The sequence below is a fragment of the Homalodisca vitripennis genome, chromosome 4, assembly GCF_021130785.1.
Source record: "Homalodisca vitripennis isolate AUS2020 chromosome 4, UT_GWSS_2.1, whole genome shotgun sequence".
NCBI classification, from domain to species: Eukaryota; Metazoa; Arthropoda; class Insecta; order Hemiptera; family Cicadellidae; genus Homalodisca; species Homalodisca vitripennis.
In genome coordinates this window covers 114698894-114720377 of record NC_060210.1, presented here as the reverse complement: position 1 = coordinate 114720377, position 21484 = coordinate 114698894, and the positions used below count along the sequence as shown (strand labels likewise).

The following is a 21484-nucleotide window of genomic DNA, read 5'->3' as shown; positions in this document are numbered from 1 at the left end:
ACAAGTTTCTTAGTATACAATAAACAAACAATAGAGAAACATTAGATCAATGGCAAATATTAACTCAATGTCAAAGGACATAGTTTTTTTTTTTTTTGGAAATACACATTTAATGAATTGTGTACCGAATAGCGGTATACTTTCCACTAACAAATTATTATCCCCTCCTGATAGGAAAATGTTTATATAGTATTGATTAAAAGTGTCTATGTCACTGGGTGTATAGTTGCACTGTTTATTTGGGGGAAATAGTATTAATTTCACACAGGTCCCAACGCGTCAACTTCAGTATATTCTGTAGCGTTGTTGACCGAGTTTTTATATGGCTTCAAAGAGGATATATGATAAGGTCCATATACATGCTCTTGGGATAAATCAGAAATTTGGTAGGTCGATTTCCCCGAGGATTTCTTGAATTATGAATGGTCCTTCGTACACTTCAAATAATTTTGATGTTTCACCAGCTATAGCTTTAGAAAGGTGATGGGACTTTACCAATACTTGGTCATTAATTTGGAGAGAAACTGGTTTTCTCTTTTCATTTATCTTATCAGATCTCTTCTTTCTACTTTCTTCAAGTTTACGCCTTACAATCAGTAGTTGTGTGTTCGATTGGTACTTCTTCTGCTAGAGGGTTTGATACATATTTTTCCCAAAATCTGATATTTTCTTGTTCCAAACTGTAGTTCAGTTTGGTGTGAATCCAGTTGATTCATGGTAAATTTCATTAAGACATTCATTTATAACAGGTACATATTTCACCCCATCTCTTATGATTCTGTGAACAATACGTATCTGAGACAACGCTTTATTTCTCTAATTGGCCGTTCTGCCAAATTGAAACTGGGGGTGATACACTGGACAGTATATTAATTGTATGCTGTGGGATTCAAATTTCCTGATCCATTCGTTACTTTTAAATTGGGTTCCGTTATCTGATTGAATTCGTTTAGGAAAAACCGTAATTAGGAAAGTGATGGTGAAATAATTTATGTAATATACTTCTGGTTGTTGCTCTTTGCAGTGGATAAAGTTTAACGAATTTGGTAAAATATGTCAAAAACAATTAACATGTATTTTGTATTCCTACACTAGTCGGGTAAGGGACCTATGATGTCAACTGCTAACTGGTCATTCTTCTCTCTGCATTTTAACTCCTTTGGCTTGACTGTTGAGTGGATGGTTGTTGATTTTGCAGCGCTGACATTTATCACATGATGATAACAGTTGCCTGATTGTTCGATGCATATTCTTGAAAATAAAATTTTCACGCAGTAAACAGGAAACATTTTTTTGCACCGCAGTGTAGATAATAGAGAATGGCATTCTAGTATTAGTGGTTTAATTACTGATTCTGGGATGACTATAAGCCATTTGCCCTTAAATTTTTTGTAGTAAAGTGTTGTCATATAAACGATAATTAGTATATAATTGTTGAAATTCATTTGTTTCCATAGGTGACTGTAAGATTTCTATAAGTGGTTGTAGTTTAGGGTCTTGATGTTGAAGCTGAGGTAAGTTTCGGAGTTGATCTTGTAGATGTTGGTCGGGAATTCTCCTCGATGTAATGAATAGATAACTTAGTGAGGTTGTTTGCATCGCTTGACATGTGCTGTGGGGATATACGACTGAGAGTGTCAGCAGTAATGTTGTCCGTCCCTTTGCAATGGATTATTTTAAAAGTCGTACTCTTGTATAGCCAATATGCATCTTGCTAATCTATTGTTTAGCAAACAGCAGGTTTTCAAAAAAGTTAAGGCGTGGTTATCTGTAATTACTGTTAACTTAACGCCCATAACAATGTATCGACACTTCTGTAGGCAGTGGGATTATAGCCAATAATTCCTTTTCGGTTGTGGTGAAACGCTGTTCTGCTGGTTGTAAATGTGCGTGATATGAACATAATTGCAGCTTTTTCGTTATTGTCTTTTATTTGATATAGATGTCCGCCAATTGCAAATTCGGACGCATCGGTCTGTAAAGCAGAATTCTTTGGATGGATCGGCGGTGTGTTAGAGTGTTAGTTTTTATGAACAGCTGTTTAATTTTGTTGAATGTTGTATCTTCATCTCTAGTCCAATGAAATTTAACCTTCTTTGACGTTAGCCGTAATAGTGGCTGGACTGTTTCAGAGAATTTATGAATAAATTTATTGTAATAATTTATACATCCGAGGAAATGCTTTTAATTGTGTACGACTTCTGGGAGTTGGGAAGTTTAGAATTGGATCAATCTTACTGTTATCCAAACAAAGACCTTCATTTGTTAGAGTAAAACCTAGGAATGGTACAGAATCTTTACAGAATTGAGATTTTTTCAAAGTTTATTGTCATGTTGGCTTCAGCTAGCTTTTTGAATATGTATTCTAGGTGTTGTAGATGTGTATTGAAATCGGGGGAAATGATACATATGTCATCAACGTAAATTGCTGTGAAAGCTTCTATCTCATCATCAAACACGTTATCAAGAGCTCTTACTAGTGCAGCTTGGGAAGTAGAAATTCCAAATGGTGTGACTTTGTACTGGTAGGTCTTGCCTCTAAAATTGGAATGCGGTGTATTGACGCGAAGTTTTTAGTAAGTGGGATTTGCCAATATGAAGCCGTTAAGTCTACACTGCTTATGAATTTCGCGTTTCTACATTTACTCAGAATTTCGCTAACACTGCGGTTACATTCGAAATCTGGTTTAATTATTGCGTTTACTTTGCGGGCATCTAAACACAATCGAATTTCTCCAGACTTTTTAATTACTGGGATGATAGCATTTACGTAGGTTACTTTTGCTTCTCTCGATTATGTTAAGGTTCTCCATGCGTTGAATCTCAACTTGTACAGCGTCTTGGTATGCTTGAGGTACTGGATAGGTTAATGATTTAAAATTTTTTAGGATTTTCTATATTTAATTCGTGTTCATATTTAGTGCAACATCCGGGTTTTGTCTGAGAAAACGTCCCTATATCGGTATAGTAGATTGATCAAACATTGTTTTTGTTCTTCATTTATGTAGTTATTAGGGATTAGAGTTTTTCATTATATCTTCCACCGACATATTATCTTTGGATGATATATTGTGTTGTGTATCAATGTAATCATTATTCTCATTATTAATCTTGTTATCTTCCCATTGTTTTCATAGTGCCATACTCATTAAATGTTGACATTGAGTCATTAAAATCTTCCATAAGCATAACGCCTTGTTGAGTGGTGATTTCACATAAGTGCCCTTCATTTATTGCCATTACAAACTTCATTATAACATTTGTATTGTTTTATTTTCATATTTATTGTATTATTATTAAAGTTTAGCTCTGCTTTCCATAATACTAGCATATCCATTCCTAAAATCACTGGTTTTGACAAGATGCGGTACTATAAGGAATTGTATGTGAGTAGTCTCGTCAGCTACTGTGACAGGTACATATATTACTCTGTTGATTCGTTTTGAAATGTTTCCAATAGCAGTTTTAATGGTAGTATTGGCTAGGGGCAGTTCTTCAAATGGCTTTAATGATTGTTGGTTGTCCATAAACCAAGACTCTGACAAACAAGTAATAGATGATCCGGAATCAATTAAGGCATTAGTTTTCTACATTATTATTTTGATGTTAATTTCTGGACATCTTATTTGTATAGGATTAGTTATTAGTGGATGTTCTTTTTTTTTCCTCAAAAAGGAAATCTTTATCACATATTATGTTGTTAACTTGAAATTCACTACTAGGGTTATAGTTTGAAGAATAATTCTGATTTAAATATCCGAGGTCGTTATTTTCTAGCGCTGTAGTTTCGTATTTTATTTCTGGTGCGATGTTTTCCTCGGTTCCGTTCTACAGCGCGCAGCCGTTTCCCGCCGCTGGAACGTCTTCGCTGCGGTCGTTGCCGGTTACTAGAAGGGTAGATTTCGAGCATTTTTCTCCCTTGCCGCACGATAGTGCATACTTGTGCCTGTTCTGTGGTGGGGTAATGTCTATCGTTTCCTGGGTAGTAGTGAGTATTCTGTCGATTTTGGTAGTGGTCTTTGTATGGTTGTGTCTTACTCTTGAATTCATTATCATTACGACTGTTGTATGGGTGGTAATAGTTTTTGTTATGTTTGGTTTCGATCAATTATAATGTTGATTTTGTCCGTGATATTGATTCCTTGGCTGATATGCTCTTTGTTCAATGTTATTATGTGGTGTGACTGGGGATTGGTGAGGTTTCTGGTGTATTGGCTTATAACCAGATGAATTGTGATTTTGGGATGAAAATTATTTTGTTCCGTTTTTGGGCCGTCTCGGATGTCTTCTCGTTGTAGTAATCGTTCAAACTCTTTAATGGTGTTAATGTTTTGAACGCTCCGGCTGTCCCTGAATAATTTGTTCAAACCGTTCCGATAAAATGGTGACGATTTCTTCTTCGGTTATCGGTGGGTAAACGATTGTAGTGTGATAACACGCTCGGTGAAGTATTCAGCACGAGTCAATGTTCCATTATTCTTGTAATGTTCTGATTCTATTTTTGCAAGTATGCCGCGTTGCACATCACGACTCCAATATTTCGTAGTAAATTTCTTGTGCAAAATCCTCCCAGCTTTTAATATCGTGTTTTATTAATTTGGAACCATCGTGACGCGTGACCTTCGAGACTACTTTCTAATATGTCAATGAGATGTTCAGTGTTAGATGTGTGTGTGAGTTGCACACGACGTATATTTTTTTTCGTAATTAACCTTCTAATTTTTTGTAAAAATTCCATTGGACTGGTAGAAAACGTCCGTTGAAATTTTGGCACTTGTCTGTCTACAGAATCTCCTCCGGTACAAATGACTTGCAATGGTTCACATGGTTTCGTCTCAATTTGAGATTTAGATTTTATATTTTCTAATTCACATTCATATTTATTAATACACTCGGCTAGATTGTTTATTCTATCATGAGATTGTTTTGGATTTGTGGTTGAATTTCATTTATAATGGTTTTGATTTGTATTTTATTTGTTTCCGCGTTTTCACGTCGTACTTGGTCTATAGCATTTTTTATTTCAAAAGCAATTTTATTTTCTAGAGTTTGATTTTTGTTTTGTACCGATTCTAATATCTTGGATTGTTGGTTATTCATCTGTTGGTTTACAAATGCCTTATGTTCTTCAAAACTATGATTTAATTCTCCTCTAATGCTGTCAGTGGATTCTTTAATTTTCAGGTCTATTTTTTCACGGAATTGATCTTGATTGTCCCTTATAGCGTTCAATTCATTTCGGAATTCAGTTTGATTATCCCGCAGTTCATTAATTTGTGTCTCGAGTGTCTCCCTACAAGATTTGATTTCATAGCTAAGTTCGATTTTAGTTTTAGAAATACAATCACTTATTTCGTTTATTTTTGCGTTTAGGTTTTCGTTTAACTCAGATTTAGTGTTGTTGATCAAATTTTCATTAAGTTGTTTTAAACCGTTTCATGATAGCATGAAGAGCTGTCGATTGGGATTCGTCAGCGGTTTGTTTATTTGACCTGTCACTGCCAATGGGCATCAAACTGATTGAGTATAATGAGAATGTTCAACTACGTTTAGTGTGGGAGGGCGCAGTAGCTCCATCTTCACGTCTCTGCAGGGAATCAGGGAAATTTGCCGCGTAGGTGTTGGTAGCACTGTTTTCATTCATCCGTGATTGGTTGTCGACCGCTGTGAGAATGTTGACTTGGTTAGCGCGAGGAAATTGTGGGAGTTTGTTCTGCTTCTTCTCTCTGTTCGCTTTCGTCTTTCGATACCGGGATTAATGGCGTCTTTGTTTACGTTTAGCACTTGGTTATTTTTCCATATTATCTGTTGGAAATGGGTACCGTTTAGGGTATCTTAAATTTAAATCACGGGACATTAATTGCGATAAAAGATAGAATAATATTACAGGACTAATGTCTTGTTAATTAAATGTTTAATATAGTGAGTTATTTAAATAACCTATAGCCTATTGACAGACAATATGAATAAATGACAACTAACTACGTACAGTACTTATGTCTAGGCTATTGTTAGGATCTAGAAATTGTCTCAAATCAAAGATTATAAATATTTCATTAAGCCACTACGTTGGACGCCAATTTTGTAATATCCTACTACTATTATTACTTTAAATAAATGGTTAAAACTTAATTTGTATTCTGATTATAGTTAGAAATAACAAATAACTCAGTATGATATAAATGTGAAATTTAATGATGATAAATTAATTGACATACAAGTTTGAATTTTGAAACAAGATGGAGGATACAATAATGGTAAATTTTTAAATACAATTCTTAATTTTTAGGGAAGGGTGGTCGTGCTGGCTTAAATGAAATAGAAATATTGGGTATTTGATTTTATAAAAGATATTGTAATTTTGAAAAATAATTGTTGTTAAATTTTAATTATATTAATTTTGAATTATTAGCCAAATCGAAATGTTCCTGGGTTTTGTGTTCTTCCAATGAATCACTAGTAAACTTAAAAGGAATTTTCTCACCCAAATGTCTGTCTTCTGCTTCTTTGTACTTCAGTGATAATAAGAATTTAATAAAGTAACCTTTCAAATACTGCTGAATAAATGTAACCAGTTTCTTTATAATAATAATCTTGCTTCACTTCTTTCAGATCCCTCTCTCCTCTTCACCTTTCAAATATCTGCTCTCTTCACTCTTCAACAATCATCCCTGCACACTGTATCACTGACTTTAGTTCACTTTATAACTTTTTGAATTTTATATGTAATAAGGTGAATTTTGATTAATTTTGATTTCGTATTTATTATTGTTTGTAGTTAAATTTGAGACAATTTATAAATAATTTATTCCTTAATTATTATTATTAATAAAGTTCTAAATTAAATTAGGCCTAAGTATTGAAATGAATGTGAGATGGGTGTATGAATGAGTCATTACACCTTTAAATGTTGTTTCACCATATTGTGGTTGCTGGGCTGTTCCTTTCAACGTCAGACATTATACAGTACACATATATTTATTTTTCAAAAAAAAATTCTAATACATTCATAATTACACACTTTTACTATCACATTATAATAATCTCATACAATTTAATATCAAATAATGCAACAACAGTTTTTGCCCAAAATGTATTAGATGGTTAGTTAGTTATCTCACATTGAAAAATGTGTATATATAGAATCAGTATTTTCAATATGTTTTTACCAGAAACTATTTGAACATTATCTGTGTGTCAAATAAATAAACCACAAAATTAAATATTTATAGAAGTATCATCATTTAAATAGTTAATTAATCAGTTAAGTAATGTTTATTAATCATGACAAACAAAGTCAAAAACAATACTAGTATTAAATAAATAAATGATAAAGATTGCTGAGATGTTTGAGTGATGACTTGACACTTCTTGTTGTAGTTTGTTTGTTTCTCTGTTGTACTGTGTTTCAGATAAAATTGTGACAAATTTTCTGGATAAATGTTTCACTTCAATGCAATATGTATGCTTTGAAGACAAAACAGTTTTGCATGTGTCGTATATACACAATAATAAAACTCAAACTCTACAAATTCTTCAATGAAAAACAAATTATTTGATTACATGAAATAAAAGCAAATTTTTGTTTAAAGCCATTTGACCTTGGTCCGAGTCTGTTGGATGAAATGGATGCTGTGCTGAGGTGTCTAGGGGGTCCGCCTCCACCTCCTGCCCCGCCCAGTAGGCCTCCCGCCTCACCCCCACCACCACCCTCCCCACTGGACGATACGGTCAACAAGCGCAACGAGCTACGGGAGATGCAGAACACTCTCTCGAAGTCTAAGAAGAAACAGGCAACAGTAAGTCTTAAATAAATTTGGAAAGACAAGATTGTCCAGAATTAATCCATTGTAATATAGAATTGTATTATAAAGATAAATCTTGAATCCTCTCCACCAGGATTTCTTACATTGTTATTGTTAGTGATTCTGACATGAAGAGAGTTGTAAGGAAGTATTGCAGCCTTTGCACATTGTGTATCAGGATGGCAAACGTATAGTTGTGATGGTAGTCAATTATTGAAAAAAGATTGTATATATTATGTAATTAACTTTAAATTTTCTCAAAATGTATGTATTGTAGTAACACATAAGAGACTTTATTAGAATATTATTATTTTAAAACGTTTTTAGCGAACAAAAAATAAATTTCCTCAAATGGAAAATTTCTCAAAATTGTTATTAGTATAGTTGGATTTTATCAGTTAACAAACTCACATCATTCAGAAATAAAGATTTGTCATACATTTGGAAAAAATGTGTTTCAGTATGTATACACAGAGACTTTGTTATAAAAAACTCATAAAAACACTCAAAGTGAAACTTGAGGCCAGGACAAGTTCACTTTCTTCTTCACTTTCCTAGGGCAACTATTTAGTACAACTAGGTCTCATTTCTGTAATAGAATCTATTAATAATAAATTCTTTGCATGATGTAATTTTGTGTGAGTAATGGTTTTTTTTTATTCCATGGGCTTTAACACGTTGGCTACAGTGGTTGCTGTATGTTTAGCATACTGAAGGTCACCCAGTATAGAGTTTCAGTTAGCCGTTTTAGTTCTACTGGAACAATAGAAGACAGTGCTTGTGCCGACAAAAATATAAAATTTAATCTTTATATCTTTCTAGGTGAAACCCATCTCAGCAGCAGACGAAAGGACATTGGATTGTGCCATTGCCATGGCCAACGAATTGGCAGCCCGGTCTATGAATGACCTGGGGGTCGGGGGCGACCGTCCTCCCTCAGCTCCCCTCAGTCCTACCTCTCCCACCAAGCGCAAGTTCTCTTTCCGCTTCCCTGCAGGGCCAGCTGGAGCTCCAGGCACCAACAAACAGCACCCCCGTCCTGAGGGCAAGACCTTCACTGACGAGGCTGCTTCCATTCCTGATATTCAGGTGGGACTATAAATCAAAGCATTTTTTAAGGTTGAAATCATTTTAAACCACAGTTTCTTATTTTGTAAACTATGTGAAAAAGTTATAGAACTTTGATGTGACGGTTCCCTCGGTTCTTGTAAAAAAAGTTGGTTCCTCAATCATTTCTGGTTTTTTTATAAAAAAAAAAAATATCTATGTTGAGAATTAAGTAGCAGCAGTTGAAATAATAATCGTACAAGTTTTATTGCAGTTTTACAAATATCAATGTAATTGCAAATTGCTTATAATAATGTAATTAATTTACTTGTTACGAAAAGACGATTATTATTTGGCACAGAATGAGCACAAAAATGTGTGTTTATTTGCAGCTGGCAAACTACAAAACTAAGCAAATAAATTGTGCACTATTTCATGTTTCAATTCATGACAACTAATTTAAGTTCAATTAGTTTTTGAGTAAAATTTCATTAGACCCATTTAATCTGGACAGTACAGTTATTATTTTAGAAGTACAATTAAATTTATACTTTAAACAACTATAAAGAAATTAGATTTCATTAACTAAAAATGTTGTTAACTACTAGGTGTTTCAAAAAATTAACTTGGAACAAGAAACTTAAAAATTTTTTTAAAAGATGTAACTAGTACCGAATCAATAAGCAATAGTTTTTTACTCAGGAAACCGTAAAATCATCACCTATTTGAATTTTGTCAGAGATAAATTAGCTCTATGTACAAATGTAGGCCCTTATTATTGAAAAAACAACTACAGTTTTCAGATTTGCATTGAAAAACTGAATTTCTATATTATGCCTTAATGTTGCTGTGAAACACAAAGTGGACCAAAGGTCACTTGACAATAATGCACTGCAACAGTAGCTATTAATTTGATTAAATATTTACAATTAAAGAATGTAGTTTTGTAATAATTAAAATATTAAATCGCTTCTAACACCATATAATTTGTTAATTTCAACATAGCCTGAAACACTATTGTTGTAACAGACAGCGGACTAACTACAATTATAGTCAAATTGATACTGAGTAACTGCTAATGTGTCAAGCGATGTATGGCCCAGCCCAAGTAATACTAGATGTCCTGAGCTCATTTAAGATGAAGATAACATACAATTCATTTTTAAAGGCATTAATCATCAACTGTAGCTCATGCCAATTAATCTGTATTTATTGTTAAAATTTAAGGTAAATACATACAAATGTCTATTATATTTAATCTATTATCTATAATATTTCATTTGTTTGTAATCTTTAAGCAATGGATATCTATTCCTCTAATACATGTTTGGTAAAGAAACTAACTTTTATTAAATGCTATTACTGTAAACATGATCAGATCTATGAAATCTTGGCTAGATGCGGTAAGTGGTCATTAGGTCCAAATGTCAAACTTTATTTTTAAATATTAATATTGAAGAATATATTTGTAAGGCCTGAATTTGCATGCCATTGACGCAACATGCAGCTTCTACTAATGGTGTAGGGTTTACTAACATCTGCTCTCTAATTTTTCCTCCCTCCTTCCCCACCATTCCATTTTCAACCCTTTTAAAATTAAACTGCATGATTTTTATTTATCGGATAACGTTTTTGTCGATATTGATGTTCAATTTTGATTTTGGTAATTCCTGGGTATGAACAGTCATTGTGCAGTAGTTTGCGTTCTCTGTCATCCTGCACTAGTTTAGAGTCCTTGAGGGGAGGAGCCCCCTTCCGTCTGCCTCTGTGGGACCGTGCCAGTGCGGAGTTCTGTTTTGCCCGCTCCAGAGACCTGCTCACTCGATGTCCTCCCCGGTTGGACTCCTCCGTCGAGGTCCTGGAGAGTTCTGAGGCCGAGGAGACTGTCTCCGCTTCACTGGATTTGCACCAGAAACACAGCGAACCTTTGAGAAAGTGTTTAAGCAGCGATAAAAACAACAGTGACTATTGGAAAATGAGGAGACCGTTGCAAGATTTTGGGAGGAAGTACAAAAATCATGACGGGTTGTCCAACTCTTGCACATTGTCCAACGAAGGTACTGTAACTAAGTCACAATCTACTGATTCTGCCTCGACACTGGATGCTTGTCCCTCAATAACCGACCTCAACGAGAGCTCAACCTTGAAAGATTGCAATGGCTATGAACACTCGGCCTCGCTGAAAGGCTTGTCTCTCTCCTCGCTGAACGAGTGTAGTAACATCAGTGGCTATACAGTTACGGATCTGAATAAGAGCAGCTATGAAAATATGTACACTTTAACGAAGAGCTATGATAATTTGAAATCAAGCCGGCAGAATGGGTTGGAGAAAGTAGAAAATAGTTTTCCGACTAATGGTTTTGAAGAGTTGGAAAAACTAGAAGCTGAGTTTAGAATTACGGACCCAGTTTCGGAGCCAAATTTAAAGAATGGAACAGAATGCTCTGCAGAACTAAAGCCCTTGTCAAGGTTTCTCGATAAGTTTCCAGAATTGGACGATTCCCCGGGTCAAAGTTTTAGACCATTGGACAAAACCAGTCTTGGATATTCTTCTCGGGGTGGGAGTGATTATCCCAGTCTGAGGGAAGTGTCTCATTCTCCTGAGCGACTCTCGAAATATACAGAGAAGTACCCTAGAGAAAACAATCAGGTGGTTAGGCTCAGTTTCAAGCAACTTGAGAGGCACTTGGACTCGTTAGACTTGAACAGGAGGAGTTCTGAGAATATTTCAACCTTTGATGAAGTCTCGCCTATTGGTAGAAAGGAAGAATTAAGGAGAACAGAACTTTTTTCTGGTCGGAAGCAATTTGTTCCGCAGACACCTGTATTCAGGCGAAAACTCTCACAGCCTAAGATGGGAGAATCGTCAAGAAGGAGCACAAAATCTTCCCCTAACTCTCCAAGCATAACGTCACCTAAGGTCTATTTCCGGCCTCGCACAAATTCTCTCTCTGAGGAAAAAGTACGACCTCCTCCCAGTCGACGACAGTCATACAACTATTCCGCTCACTACGACTCCAGCTCTTCTGACTCAGAGTTTGACCGCCCTCCTTCCCTCTGCCAAGGTCAGAAGTGCCCCAGGACTCCCTCTCGTGTCAAACTGTCCCGCAACTGGCCCTCCTCGTCCTCCTCCTCTTCCTGCTCTGATTATCCCGAGTTCTCCGAAGACTTCCACTCTCTGTCTTCTTCGCATCAAGTCAGAACAAAATTCTAGCAGTCAATCTTGGCTAGAGTATTTCACAATCGAATCCGTATTTGCATCGTGCTTTGTGTTATTGTTGCACTTATTGTCAGTGTAATTGAGCTCAGAAATTGATATTGTAGATTTAACATTGCTGTAAAGTAAATACTTGCAAACAGTAACTACAGTAGTCTAAAGAATACTTCGTAAACTTTACTTCCGAAAATTCACTAAGACTGGAAACATTTTCAAACTTTTTATAACTAAATAAATCCATATTGGCCTCAGATAAGCCTGTGAAAATTTAATCTACATGGATTACGAACTGGTACATACTACATGAGATGTATTTTTATGTCAAAATGTCATGCCTTAAATCTTTATAATAATATTAAAATTTATTTTTATATTGCATATTTACTCAGTAAAACAAAACTATAAATATAGTTTTATACTTAAACTAAGCATAAGTAATATTAGTATATTTTTAAACTAATGACTGCAAAATGACCATGTTAAAATTTTAAACTTTTATAAATTAAATATTTTCTTTGAGAATAAAAGTTGAAATAATTTTCTTATATAAAACTACATCAGCATTATAGTATAAGGTATTTTTAGCACAGCTTAGCTTTACGATTATGTATTATGCAGTTAATTGACAATAACTTGTATTTCTCTGTCCTCCTTTGCACAGTCCCACTAACCAGTCTTCGCCAAACCCGTTGTTGATCGCTTTTTTTTGCTTCCGTTCTCGCCTTTTGCCGTGTTCCACTCTTGTGTTATCTTCTACTAACGGCAACCTATATATCAGGCACCTCTTGTCTCTGGGAATGGTACAGACACAACACTTAGGTTAGGTTAGGTGTACATACTCGGGGATTTAAGCACACACATACAGGAGACCAATGTCAAGTATTACGATCTAGTCTATTCTTGATAGTTCGGCTAGTTAGTTTGTAGAGTTGGTATGTTTCTACTTTTATTACGCGATGCCTGTGTGAGAATTTAGGAATATTTTTTACTATACATCTGTACTTTATTGGTATTTCTATTTTGCATGATTTTCTATAATATCGTTGCATGCAAGATTTCTACTATAGGTATCCTATTTGCCGCATGTTAACACTTTTCCTTATTTTTAGTTGCTAGTGTTAGTTTGTGTGATGTAGTGATTTTATGTTGAGTTGTCCCCCCTCCCCTCCCTTTCATCCCCCTCCATACAGGAGTGTGTTACGCCCGAGGCTCAAGCTGCGTACAATGTGCTGGTTGAGCAGCCCGCACAGGACACCAACCCTCTGCGTATGCTGCGTTCCGTGCCATTCGTTCGCCCCAGGGTGCGCGGTAACAAGAATTTTGCCACGCTGCCCAACCCTGCACAACGACAGTCTTCTGACTTAGCTGCAAGGTAGCTATATTAAGATTAGCACTATTAGCCAAGCATGTTCTCTGATTGTTTAATACTGTTGTGCACATCTGTGGTAGAAAGATACTAGATTTATTTTATCTGTTAAACATCACTGGTACATAAAATAGCATTCCATACAGCCTGCTTGACACATTTTACTGTGTATCATGTGTCAAACAAGTATATAACAACAAATAAAAGTCCTAAAATTTAAATTTCAAACAATAAACTTGTTCGTAATAGTTTACCCAAATTTAAAAAAATAATAAACTAACATATTGTCTTAAAACTTGTTGACAAGCAACACATTCTTTGTTCCAACCGAATGTGGGTTCATCAAACTGGCTTTAACAATTTAATCTATTTTTGTTAATCAGTTCAAACAAAATTTAGTTTCAGTATTTGTTGGTATTTCAAAAACATTTTCTTGTATTCAGTTTGCAAAACTTTATGACAAGTTATAACTCATGTGAATGAAATAATCACATATGTGAGTGGCTGTTGTCCAATATTTTGAATCAAGTGCAAAAGGTTACACTCAGCCATGGTAGTTTTATCTCTAATTCTATTTCTGTCAAATAAGGGGGTTGCTCAGGGCTCAGCTCTTGGCTTTTTGCAATTTCTTATTCTGTACCTACTTTTCATACTGCCTTTCAGGTGCACATATTTGTCTAAGACAATATTTATATTGTTGGTTTTATTAAATCATTAAAATAACACTGCTTAATTAGTGAGAGCAGCAATGTTAAATTTTAATGTGATACAGTTACTGACTGAGGAAAATGATTTACAGCTAATGAACTGTACAAATCGAACAAATCATCTACAAAGTCAAATATTAGTGTCAACTGCAATTTATTTAATGCTCCTAAATGTACAGTGTACTCCATTTTCAGTACTTTGACTGTATAGTACTTTAAAGTGGTAGAAGTAGCTTTTATAATTTCAAATAACTTAAATTCTTAGTTTGTCGAGTTGGAAACAATCATTACTATAATACTAGTACAGCAAAATGTGTCAATTGTGTATTATTCTTTTCTCGTGTGAGGTGATATTATTTTAAGGAAGCTTAATTCATACTTAAATATATTATTAAATTGTCAGAAATGAATTTTAAGAATAAGTTTTCATTTGAATCCAGTACAATCAGATAGACAAAATCAATCAGAAATTTGGTTTCAAAAGATTTCAAGTTTAAAATATTTCCTCTCATGTATTTTTGAAATTTTTTAAATGTAGGAATCAGATGTAAACTAATAAGGGACATACCAAAAACAAGTACAGAACAGAATGCCAAATCATCCCATCCACATATATGTACAGTTAATTTTTACTAATTGATAATATTAATTTTCTTAATAAACTTCCATTTAAACTATAATGTTAATAACCTAGTATAATTTAGGAGATTTTAGAAATTTCATGCCACTCTAGCAGTTTTTTTTTTTTCAGTGTTATAAAATAGAACGCTAGAAAAAATTATTCAATTGAGAAATTGCTTTAGAATTTAATCTGAACTGCAGTGACATTCAGCACTTTACATTTTTGATTGAGTAATCATCATTGTAAATGTGTAATAAATTCATCTATTTAACCGTAGCATTGGTTTGTAAACCATATTTGAAAACCATGTAACTTGGAAATTAATTGTTTGTTTAAAGAAATGTGTTATTGTATTATTGTACGAGTGTATGTGGTGCAGGAACAGCAACACTCTGCCGCACCAGCACCAGGCTCTAGCAGAGAATAGCACAGTTCCGGTCTCAGCTGCTGCCAGCAGTGCCAGACCTGACACCGATACTGATGATGATTGTAGCTCTGTCAAAAGAGAAGGTAGGTAACAGATGACTTACTGTCAGTCCTCAGGAGGATTCAGTTTTGGATGGTTTATATCTTCCGTTGAAATACCGTGGGTACAGCAAGATTGACCGCATGGATGTTCAGGAGCAGCACATTACTAAAAGTATCAAGATATTGGGGTAAAAGAGTTTATCAATAAGTCTAGTTTACTGCGGAGGATGACTGTTGGAGTGAGCGGACTCCCTTAGTGTCAAAGGCTGATGGTAGCCTAAATATGAGGGAGTACTGTTCTCTACTGAAATAAGTTGGAACTGACCTGGCCTTCCCTTTTTTTCAAGATGTCATGATTGAGTAGTGCCCGCTATCACCACTCAAACGACCTTGACAAGAAGTAGTTCCTTCAGTCAAACTTACCCTTACCCATTCTGTCCAAAGGTTCAATTACTTCTCAAGCTTCTTGTCCTAAGTGAACATAAAGCAACGTAGTGTCAGCTTTAGTCTGAGTATTGTAATCTGTTTATGCAAGGTGAAAAATATTTGCCTCCTCAAGAGTTTTGGTTTGGAACTCAATGGTTCCACATGAGTTTCAGTGCATGAGCCAGGCGTTCCCTCAAAGCACCTCGAGGGACTTGACAAACCAAGGGGGTAAATTTCTTTGAACAGATCAATTCAGCAATATTTGCTTTGAAGTGTTTTGCTAGATTTACTTCTTTGGAACCAATGGGGTTTTGTAGTACTTTCAATTTTTTACAGAATTTTCTCACTACAAAAGGAACACTGCCAATATCAGGAGCCTAGGATCGCTAAATAATTCTAGAGGGGGATTGAAACCAGAAAATTCTTACTCTAACAAGTCTCTTAATTCGTCACATCTGGTTTAGAATTTTTTTTAAACAGAGCATGATTTTATCACTCAGCCATGCTTATTTCACCCGAAATAGAATTAACACTGTTGTAGGACAATTAAAACTTTCACTTTTGAAAATCTTTATTTTGGTTTGGGCTAAATAGTTTTATCACTTCTTAGTCACATTACACTATAAAAAAATTCAGATCCTTTGACAAATATCATGTGATATCACTGCTATAAGTTTTACATGGTGTTCAGGTGCTCATTTACAGTCACATGAAAATGGACCTATGTGTAAAATTGGTCTGTGCAAATACATTTTTGTTTAAATTAAGAAAATATTAGTTCTAAAAAACTTTCTATATCAGAATATTCTTTATTAACAATGTCTTCAAGAAATGGAATAGTGTCATATGTACAAAATTATGTTGTATAAAATTCACAATAAAATGTATAACATTAAGTCCAGGTGATTTGAAAAAAATCATCCATAGAGTAAATTGGATTGTCCATTAGGAGATTCTTCAGTTTCTTCTTTAACGTAGCACCAGTTTCTTCCCTGAGATCTTGAGTTAGGTGGTGAGAACTTTAATGCCGGCATATATTGGTTTTCTTGCAAATAAAAAAGAGAGAGTAAAGAAATATAACCTATTTATTTTTAATATTTTCATATAATATATATACAGAAAATGTGTGACTACAAAGTTATATCTTATCAATGAAACTAATTCTATTCTTGGGTTATGATTCAGACTATGGTTCTTTTTAATATTTTTCTCTGATAAACCTTCTCCATGTGTGTGTAGGCTCTGGATCAGGTAACCCAGTGCCACTGCCACCTAGAGACAGGAACAGGCCTCCTGCCACCGCCAAGCCCAGACATCAGCGCAAACACCCTCTCATCATCCCTGGCCACGCCACTCGCACCCTGGCACGTCTCAACACGCACACGCAAGGTACTTATGACAAGTTGTAGTTAGCTTAGGATAAGTTAGTCAAAACTGATCAGCTTATTCCCTGCTGAGTAATTTTAAGTGTACTGAAATCAGATGAAAACTACCAGCATTAGTTGAACTTTAGTTTTCAGTATTATGCTTTTAAATAATTACTATGATTAAATAAATAAGAACTTAGGTTTTAATTAAAACAAGGTTGCGTTAGGCTCAGCTAGTTCTTGAACCCCACAATAAAAATAAAATTTAATTCTTCGAAGTTTATTAAAAGAGTTTTTTTTTAACGTTTTATTTTATTTTCAGTGATTCAATCCCCTTAGAGCATAATCTTTGCCATTACAATGATAGTGAAAAAACAGGGTTGTTCAGTGATACAAAAAAATCAGTTATGTTACATTTTAAGAGCTGCAATCTCATTCTTCTTCAGGCAAATAACTAACCTAACACATAATTAAAATCTAGGTTAAAATAAACAAATAAATAAATCCTGTTTCCGTCACAATCCTTCCATCGTCAAAAACAAACTTCAAACAAAGAATGGACTGATAAGTTGTTATTCCAAATCAGTATAAATATGTTGCATACAACTATAAAAATAGTGTGATGGCCGCTGGGCAGGTTGACGTTTGGTGAGCATGTTCAGTCCATCAGTGAAAACATATTCAAAGAAAATAAATAACCTATTTATTAGTCATTGGTCCAGTATATTAATTACCAACATTCTGTTTTATGATTGTTAAATTTACAATTTTATTTTAAAAATGAATAGTCACATTTTGTTTTTTAAATTATAATTTTTTAAACTATTATAATAGCGTTGACAAATAATACAAATATTCCAGACCACAGTTTTCAGAATTGGAGAACAAAATGCATTAAAAAGAAGAACTTATTGCTTTTCTAAAGACACATGACAAATGACAGATAATAATGTACGATTTCAATTGATTTGCTGTGCAGTGTATCTCCAAGTTTCGGGAAGAGTTGAATATTTCCACATTACCTGATAACAGAGGATTTACTGCCTTTTTGTATTTGGTGAAAACCGTGTATAATAAGTTAACCCTTGGCTCAAAGTTTGCCTAGATAACAGAACTGAGACCGGAGGAGTATGAATGTTGTTTAACTCTATTATGTACAAATCATAGCACTACTTAGATACTTAATCTCACTACACTATCATGCAAACTTTAATTTTTACTTGCCTTCTTCATAGTACGCAAACGCAACAAGCAATCTAGTGGTAAAACTATGAAAATAACGTCTTTAATAAACGTTAGTCGTAGGAAGTTGTAAATAATTTCAGTAATTACATTGTTACACTTAATGTGATATATTTAATGTTATATATTACTCATAGTTGGCAACACAAGGCAAAACGTTGAGTAAACTCGGACAAAATCACAACTTATATATTATTTGCATTAGAAGTTCAAAATACTGGTACATGATGACAGCACAAACTAGAGAGATGGTAAAGCACATCATGGGAACTCTTGATGATTGGACTTCTGGCTACACAGAATTGTGATTTATAGTAATAGTTCGAGAGAGGGTTCAATAAGACATTAATTTAACGTGAAAAAGCAATATATTATTGAAGTGATTTGTATTTTCTATTTCATACTAAGAACTATATTTGTATCATTTTAAAAATATAAAATAATCCTTTAACTGTTTTATCTCAATATGTAATAAGGATGTATTTCTTTAATTTACATAAAATAATATTTCAGGTCTAAAAATTTGTTTAAGAATAACAACATTTTGAAATTTTTGAAGTATTTTAAAGCCTACGGCTAGAGTTTACTTAGGGATACTGGTTTTGACATCACGTGCAGAATGCAGAACATGACATGTTTATGCAGAATAGACTCCTGTCTTTCAAATTCATTTTTTGGTAGTCTCTAATCTAGTGCTGTAGTTGTGATAGTATGATGTACCCTGTAGAGCCCACATACCTTGGGTTGGAGGATGAGCCGTCATCGGACCATATGGCAGGAGAGGAGGAGGCTGACAGTGAGGGGGAGGGGAGACCTACCCCCACACCCCTCCCACTGCCCAGGACACTCCCGGACATGTGAGTTGGCAAACTGCCCTATTTAAATTTGTCTCTACAGTTTTAGTTTACAAGCTCAAACTATGTACGGTACATGAGCTGATTGTTCCCAAATGTTAACAAACTGCTGGTGCAAATCAGTGGAACAATTTATACAGTAGTCATTTTGTAAAATTATAGTTGATTGTGGACACTATAAAATGTAGTTTACAAAGTAATACAATTATAAAGGGAAAATTTGTGTGACGAGTTACTGATTGAATTGTAAGTTGATTGAGATGAAATGAGATGCAAGTAAATAGCGTGTTTAAATGCTGAATTAGTTATTTGACCATTTCCACACTATTTTTGTGTTTCAGAATAATTAAACATGTAGTTTACGAAAAGTCCTACATAGCCCAGAAGAATATTCTAACCTCGTTTGTTTGCATTATTGGAGGAGAGGGAAAAACACTTACCAACGTGTGTGTTCTATTCAGTACAGACTTTTACGCAATTAGATGAAATATCCGTAGTCTCCCAACGCTTGCTTGGAAGTGTTTTTATGTGTTTGCTGGTATTGTTATCCACTAAAAAAGAACTGTACATCTTTCAAAAGTCATATTTTCTTTTAAAAGTGAACATTGCTCTCCTCTTAATGATGTTTCCAATCCATCTCATTCTCCTTGTTCTTACATGTTCTGAATCATTATGTCTTTACTTGCATTTCCTGGCTACGTTTGTCCTGCCTTTAACTTTAATTTTTTCATTATTAGTATTTTATATTATTTCCCTGATCTTGTATACAGAAGTGCACTCTATGAAACACATGTAAACTGCATTGTATGTTTTTGAAAGAGGTTTTATGAGTCAGTTTTATTATTAACCGAAACTATCACTTTTTGTCCGTAAAAGTTAACTGACTGATGTGCATGTGTTCTGCAGGGGTTCTAAGCAGGAACCGGATAGTTTCGAGGATAGAATCGCGTGCGAGCTGGAGGCCCTGGACGCGATGGAGGGAGAGGGTGAAGGGCGTGGCCTCCGTGAACATGTTAGCTGCGAGGACCTGCTGGAGTTTGCATGTGATGGCCCCAATACGCGGCGTACCCGAGGCAAGAGCAGTGGGGTGAACAGTGATGAAGTACGCATTATGGGCAAGGTGCTCGGCAGTAAAGTGAGTTACAAATGCTGCTTTGACGATGTATTTTTTATAATGATTTGTTGGTTCTTCATTATTTTCAGCAAGAAATACAAACTGAAAATCAAAGGATTTTGTGCTTCGGTTACTGGTTTTGCTATCATCTATAACATTGAAAAGTTGCATTGTTGGTTGTGCCATAATAATTAATGCTGTGTCTTTATGCAGCAGTTCATTTTAAGTCAAAGTAGTTTTGCTTTGGACATTGTTCTTTTTGTGCCTTGATCATTCATTACGAGTCAAGATTCATTATTGCTTTGAGCACTGCTGTTTTTGGTCCAGGATTGATTAAGTTTTATACCATGATTGTTTGATTTTTTGTGCTGTTTGTTTAAATTTTTTTTTTGCTTTCTTGTTTCGTTGCTGTCAAATATAATACAACAAATGAATGAATGTGTATTGCTGAAATTTTTCTAAACACTTCTTTATTTAATACACAGTAATTATTCAGATTTAGAAAAATATATTAACAAAATAAAGTTTATTTGAAATAGTGCAACAGTGACAAATAATTATAGGAGAATAGGTACTAAAGTTTTGGATTGATTTAAAAACCCAGTATTTGATTTAGTTAAAAATAGAAAGTACACATCAGTTTCAAATATTCAAGTGGAGTTGTATATATATAAAACTAAAGCTGAATGCAAATTTAATTATGAACAGAAAATAGGTCAACCTATTCATCTTTGTTGACTGGCTGTATCATCACATCCTGGTTGTTTAAATATCTATGTTATTTTTTACAAGATTTTTAAATTTTTATATTTATTATAACTGCGCATATCAGTAAATAATGATCGCATTTCAGTAAATAATGATCAAGGGGGTTTAGTAACAATATTTTAACATTTATCAAATCGTTAAAAGATAAGGATATTGTATAAGGATATAACTACAATCATGTAGTTTTTGTATCAGATTTTATATTTGTATAAAATTTTATGTAAAAGCAATTTATTTCTTGTTGTAAATTGCCAAACAGACTATTCTGTACAATTTCAACTACTAATAGCAGTCAAAGAATATATTTTGGAAATCCACTTAACTCGTTTCAAAGTTTTTGTGCAGTATTTTACAAAGAAAGTTTCTAACATTTCAGTGTTGTAACTATACAATTACAGTTTTTGTTGATACTCACAAAAATTGTAATTTAACGATTTTGGGATTTCTGGTTGTTACAGTGTTGCAAGAACAGCAACAACTC

At 34.3% G+C, this 21484-nt stretch overlaps 1 protein-coding gene across 3 annotated transcripts in view; it reads left to right on the top strand.

Moving 5' to 3' along the window:
• Window positions 1-21484, top strand: part of LOC124359962 (activated Cdc42 kinase-like) — an 80590-nt gene that overhangs the window by 55119 nt on the left and 3987 nt on the right. The window contains exons 15-21 of one of the 3 annotated variants that reach the window (XM_046813159.1): window positions 7593-7799; window positions 8628-8894; window positions 13260-13441; window positions 15144-15274; window positions 16898-17047; window positions 18995-19124; window positions 20028-20256. In XM_046813159.1, coding sequence (XP_046669115.1) covers window positions 7593-7799; window positions 8628-8894; window positions 13260-13441; window positions 15144-15274; window positions 16898-17047; window positions 18995-19124; window positions 20028-20256 — 1296 coding nt within the window. Of the gene's footprint in view, window positions 1-7592; window positions 7800-8627; window positions 8895-10536; window positions 12474-12730; window positions 13442-15143; window positions 15275-16897; window positions 17048-18994; window positions 19125-20027; window positions 20257-21484 lie in introns of those variants that run through there. The other 2 variants (XM_046813158.1, XM_046813157.1) reach the window with 2 other exon arrangements.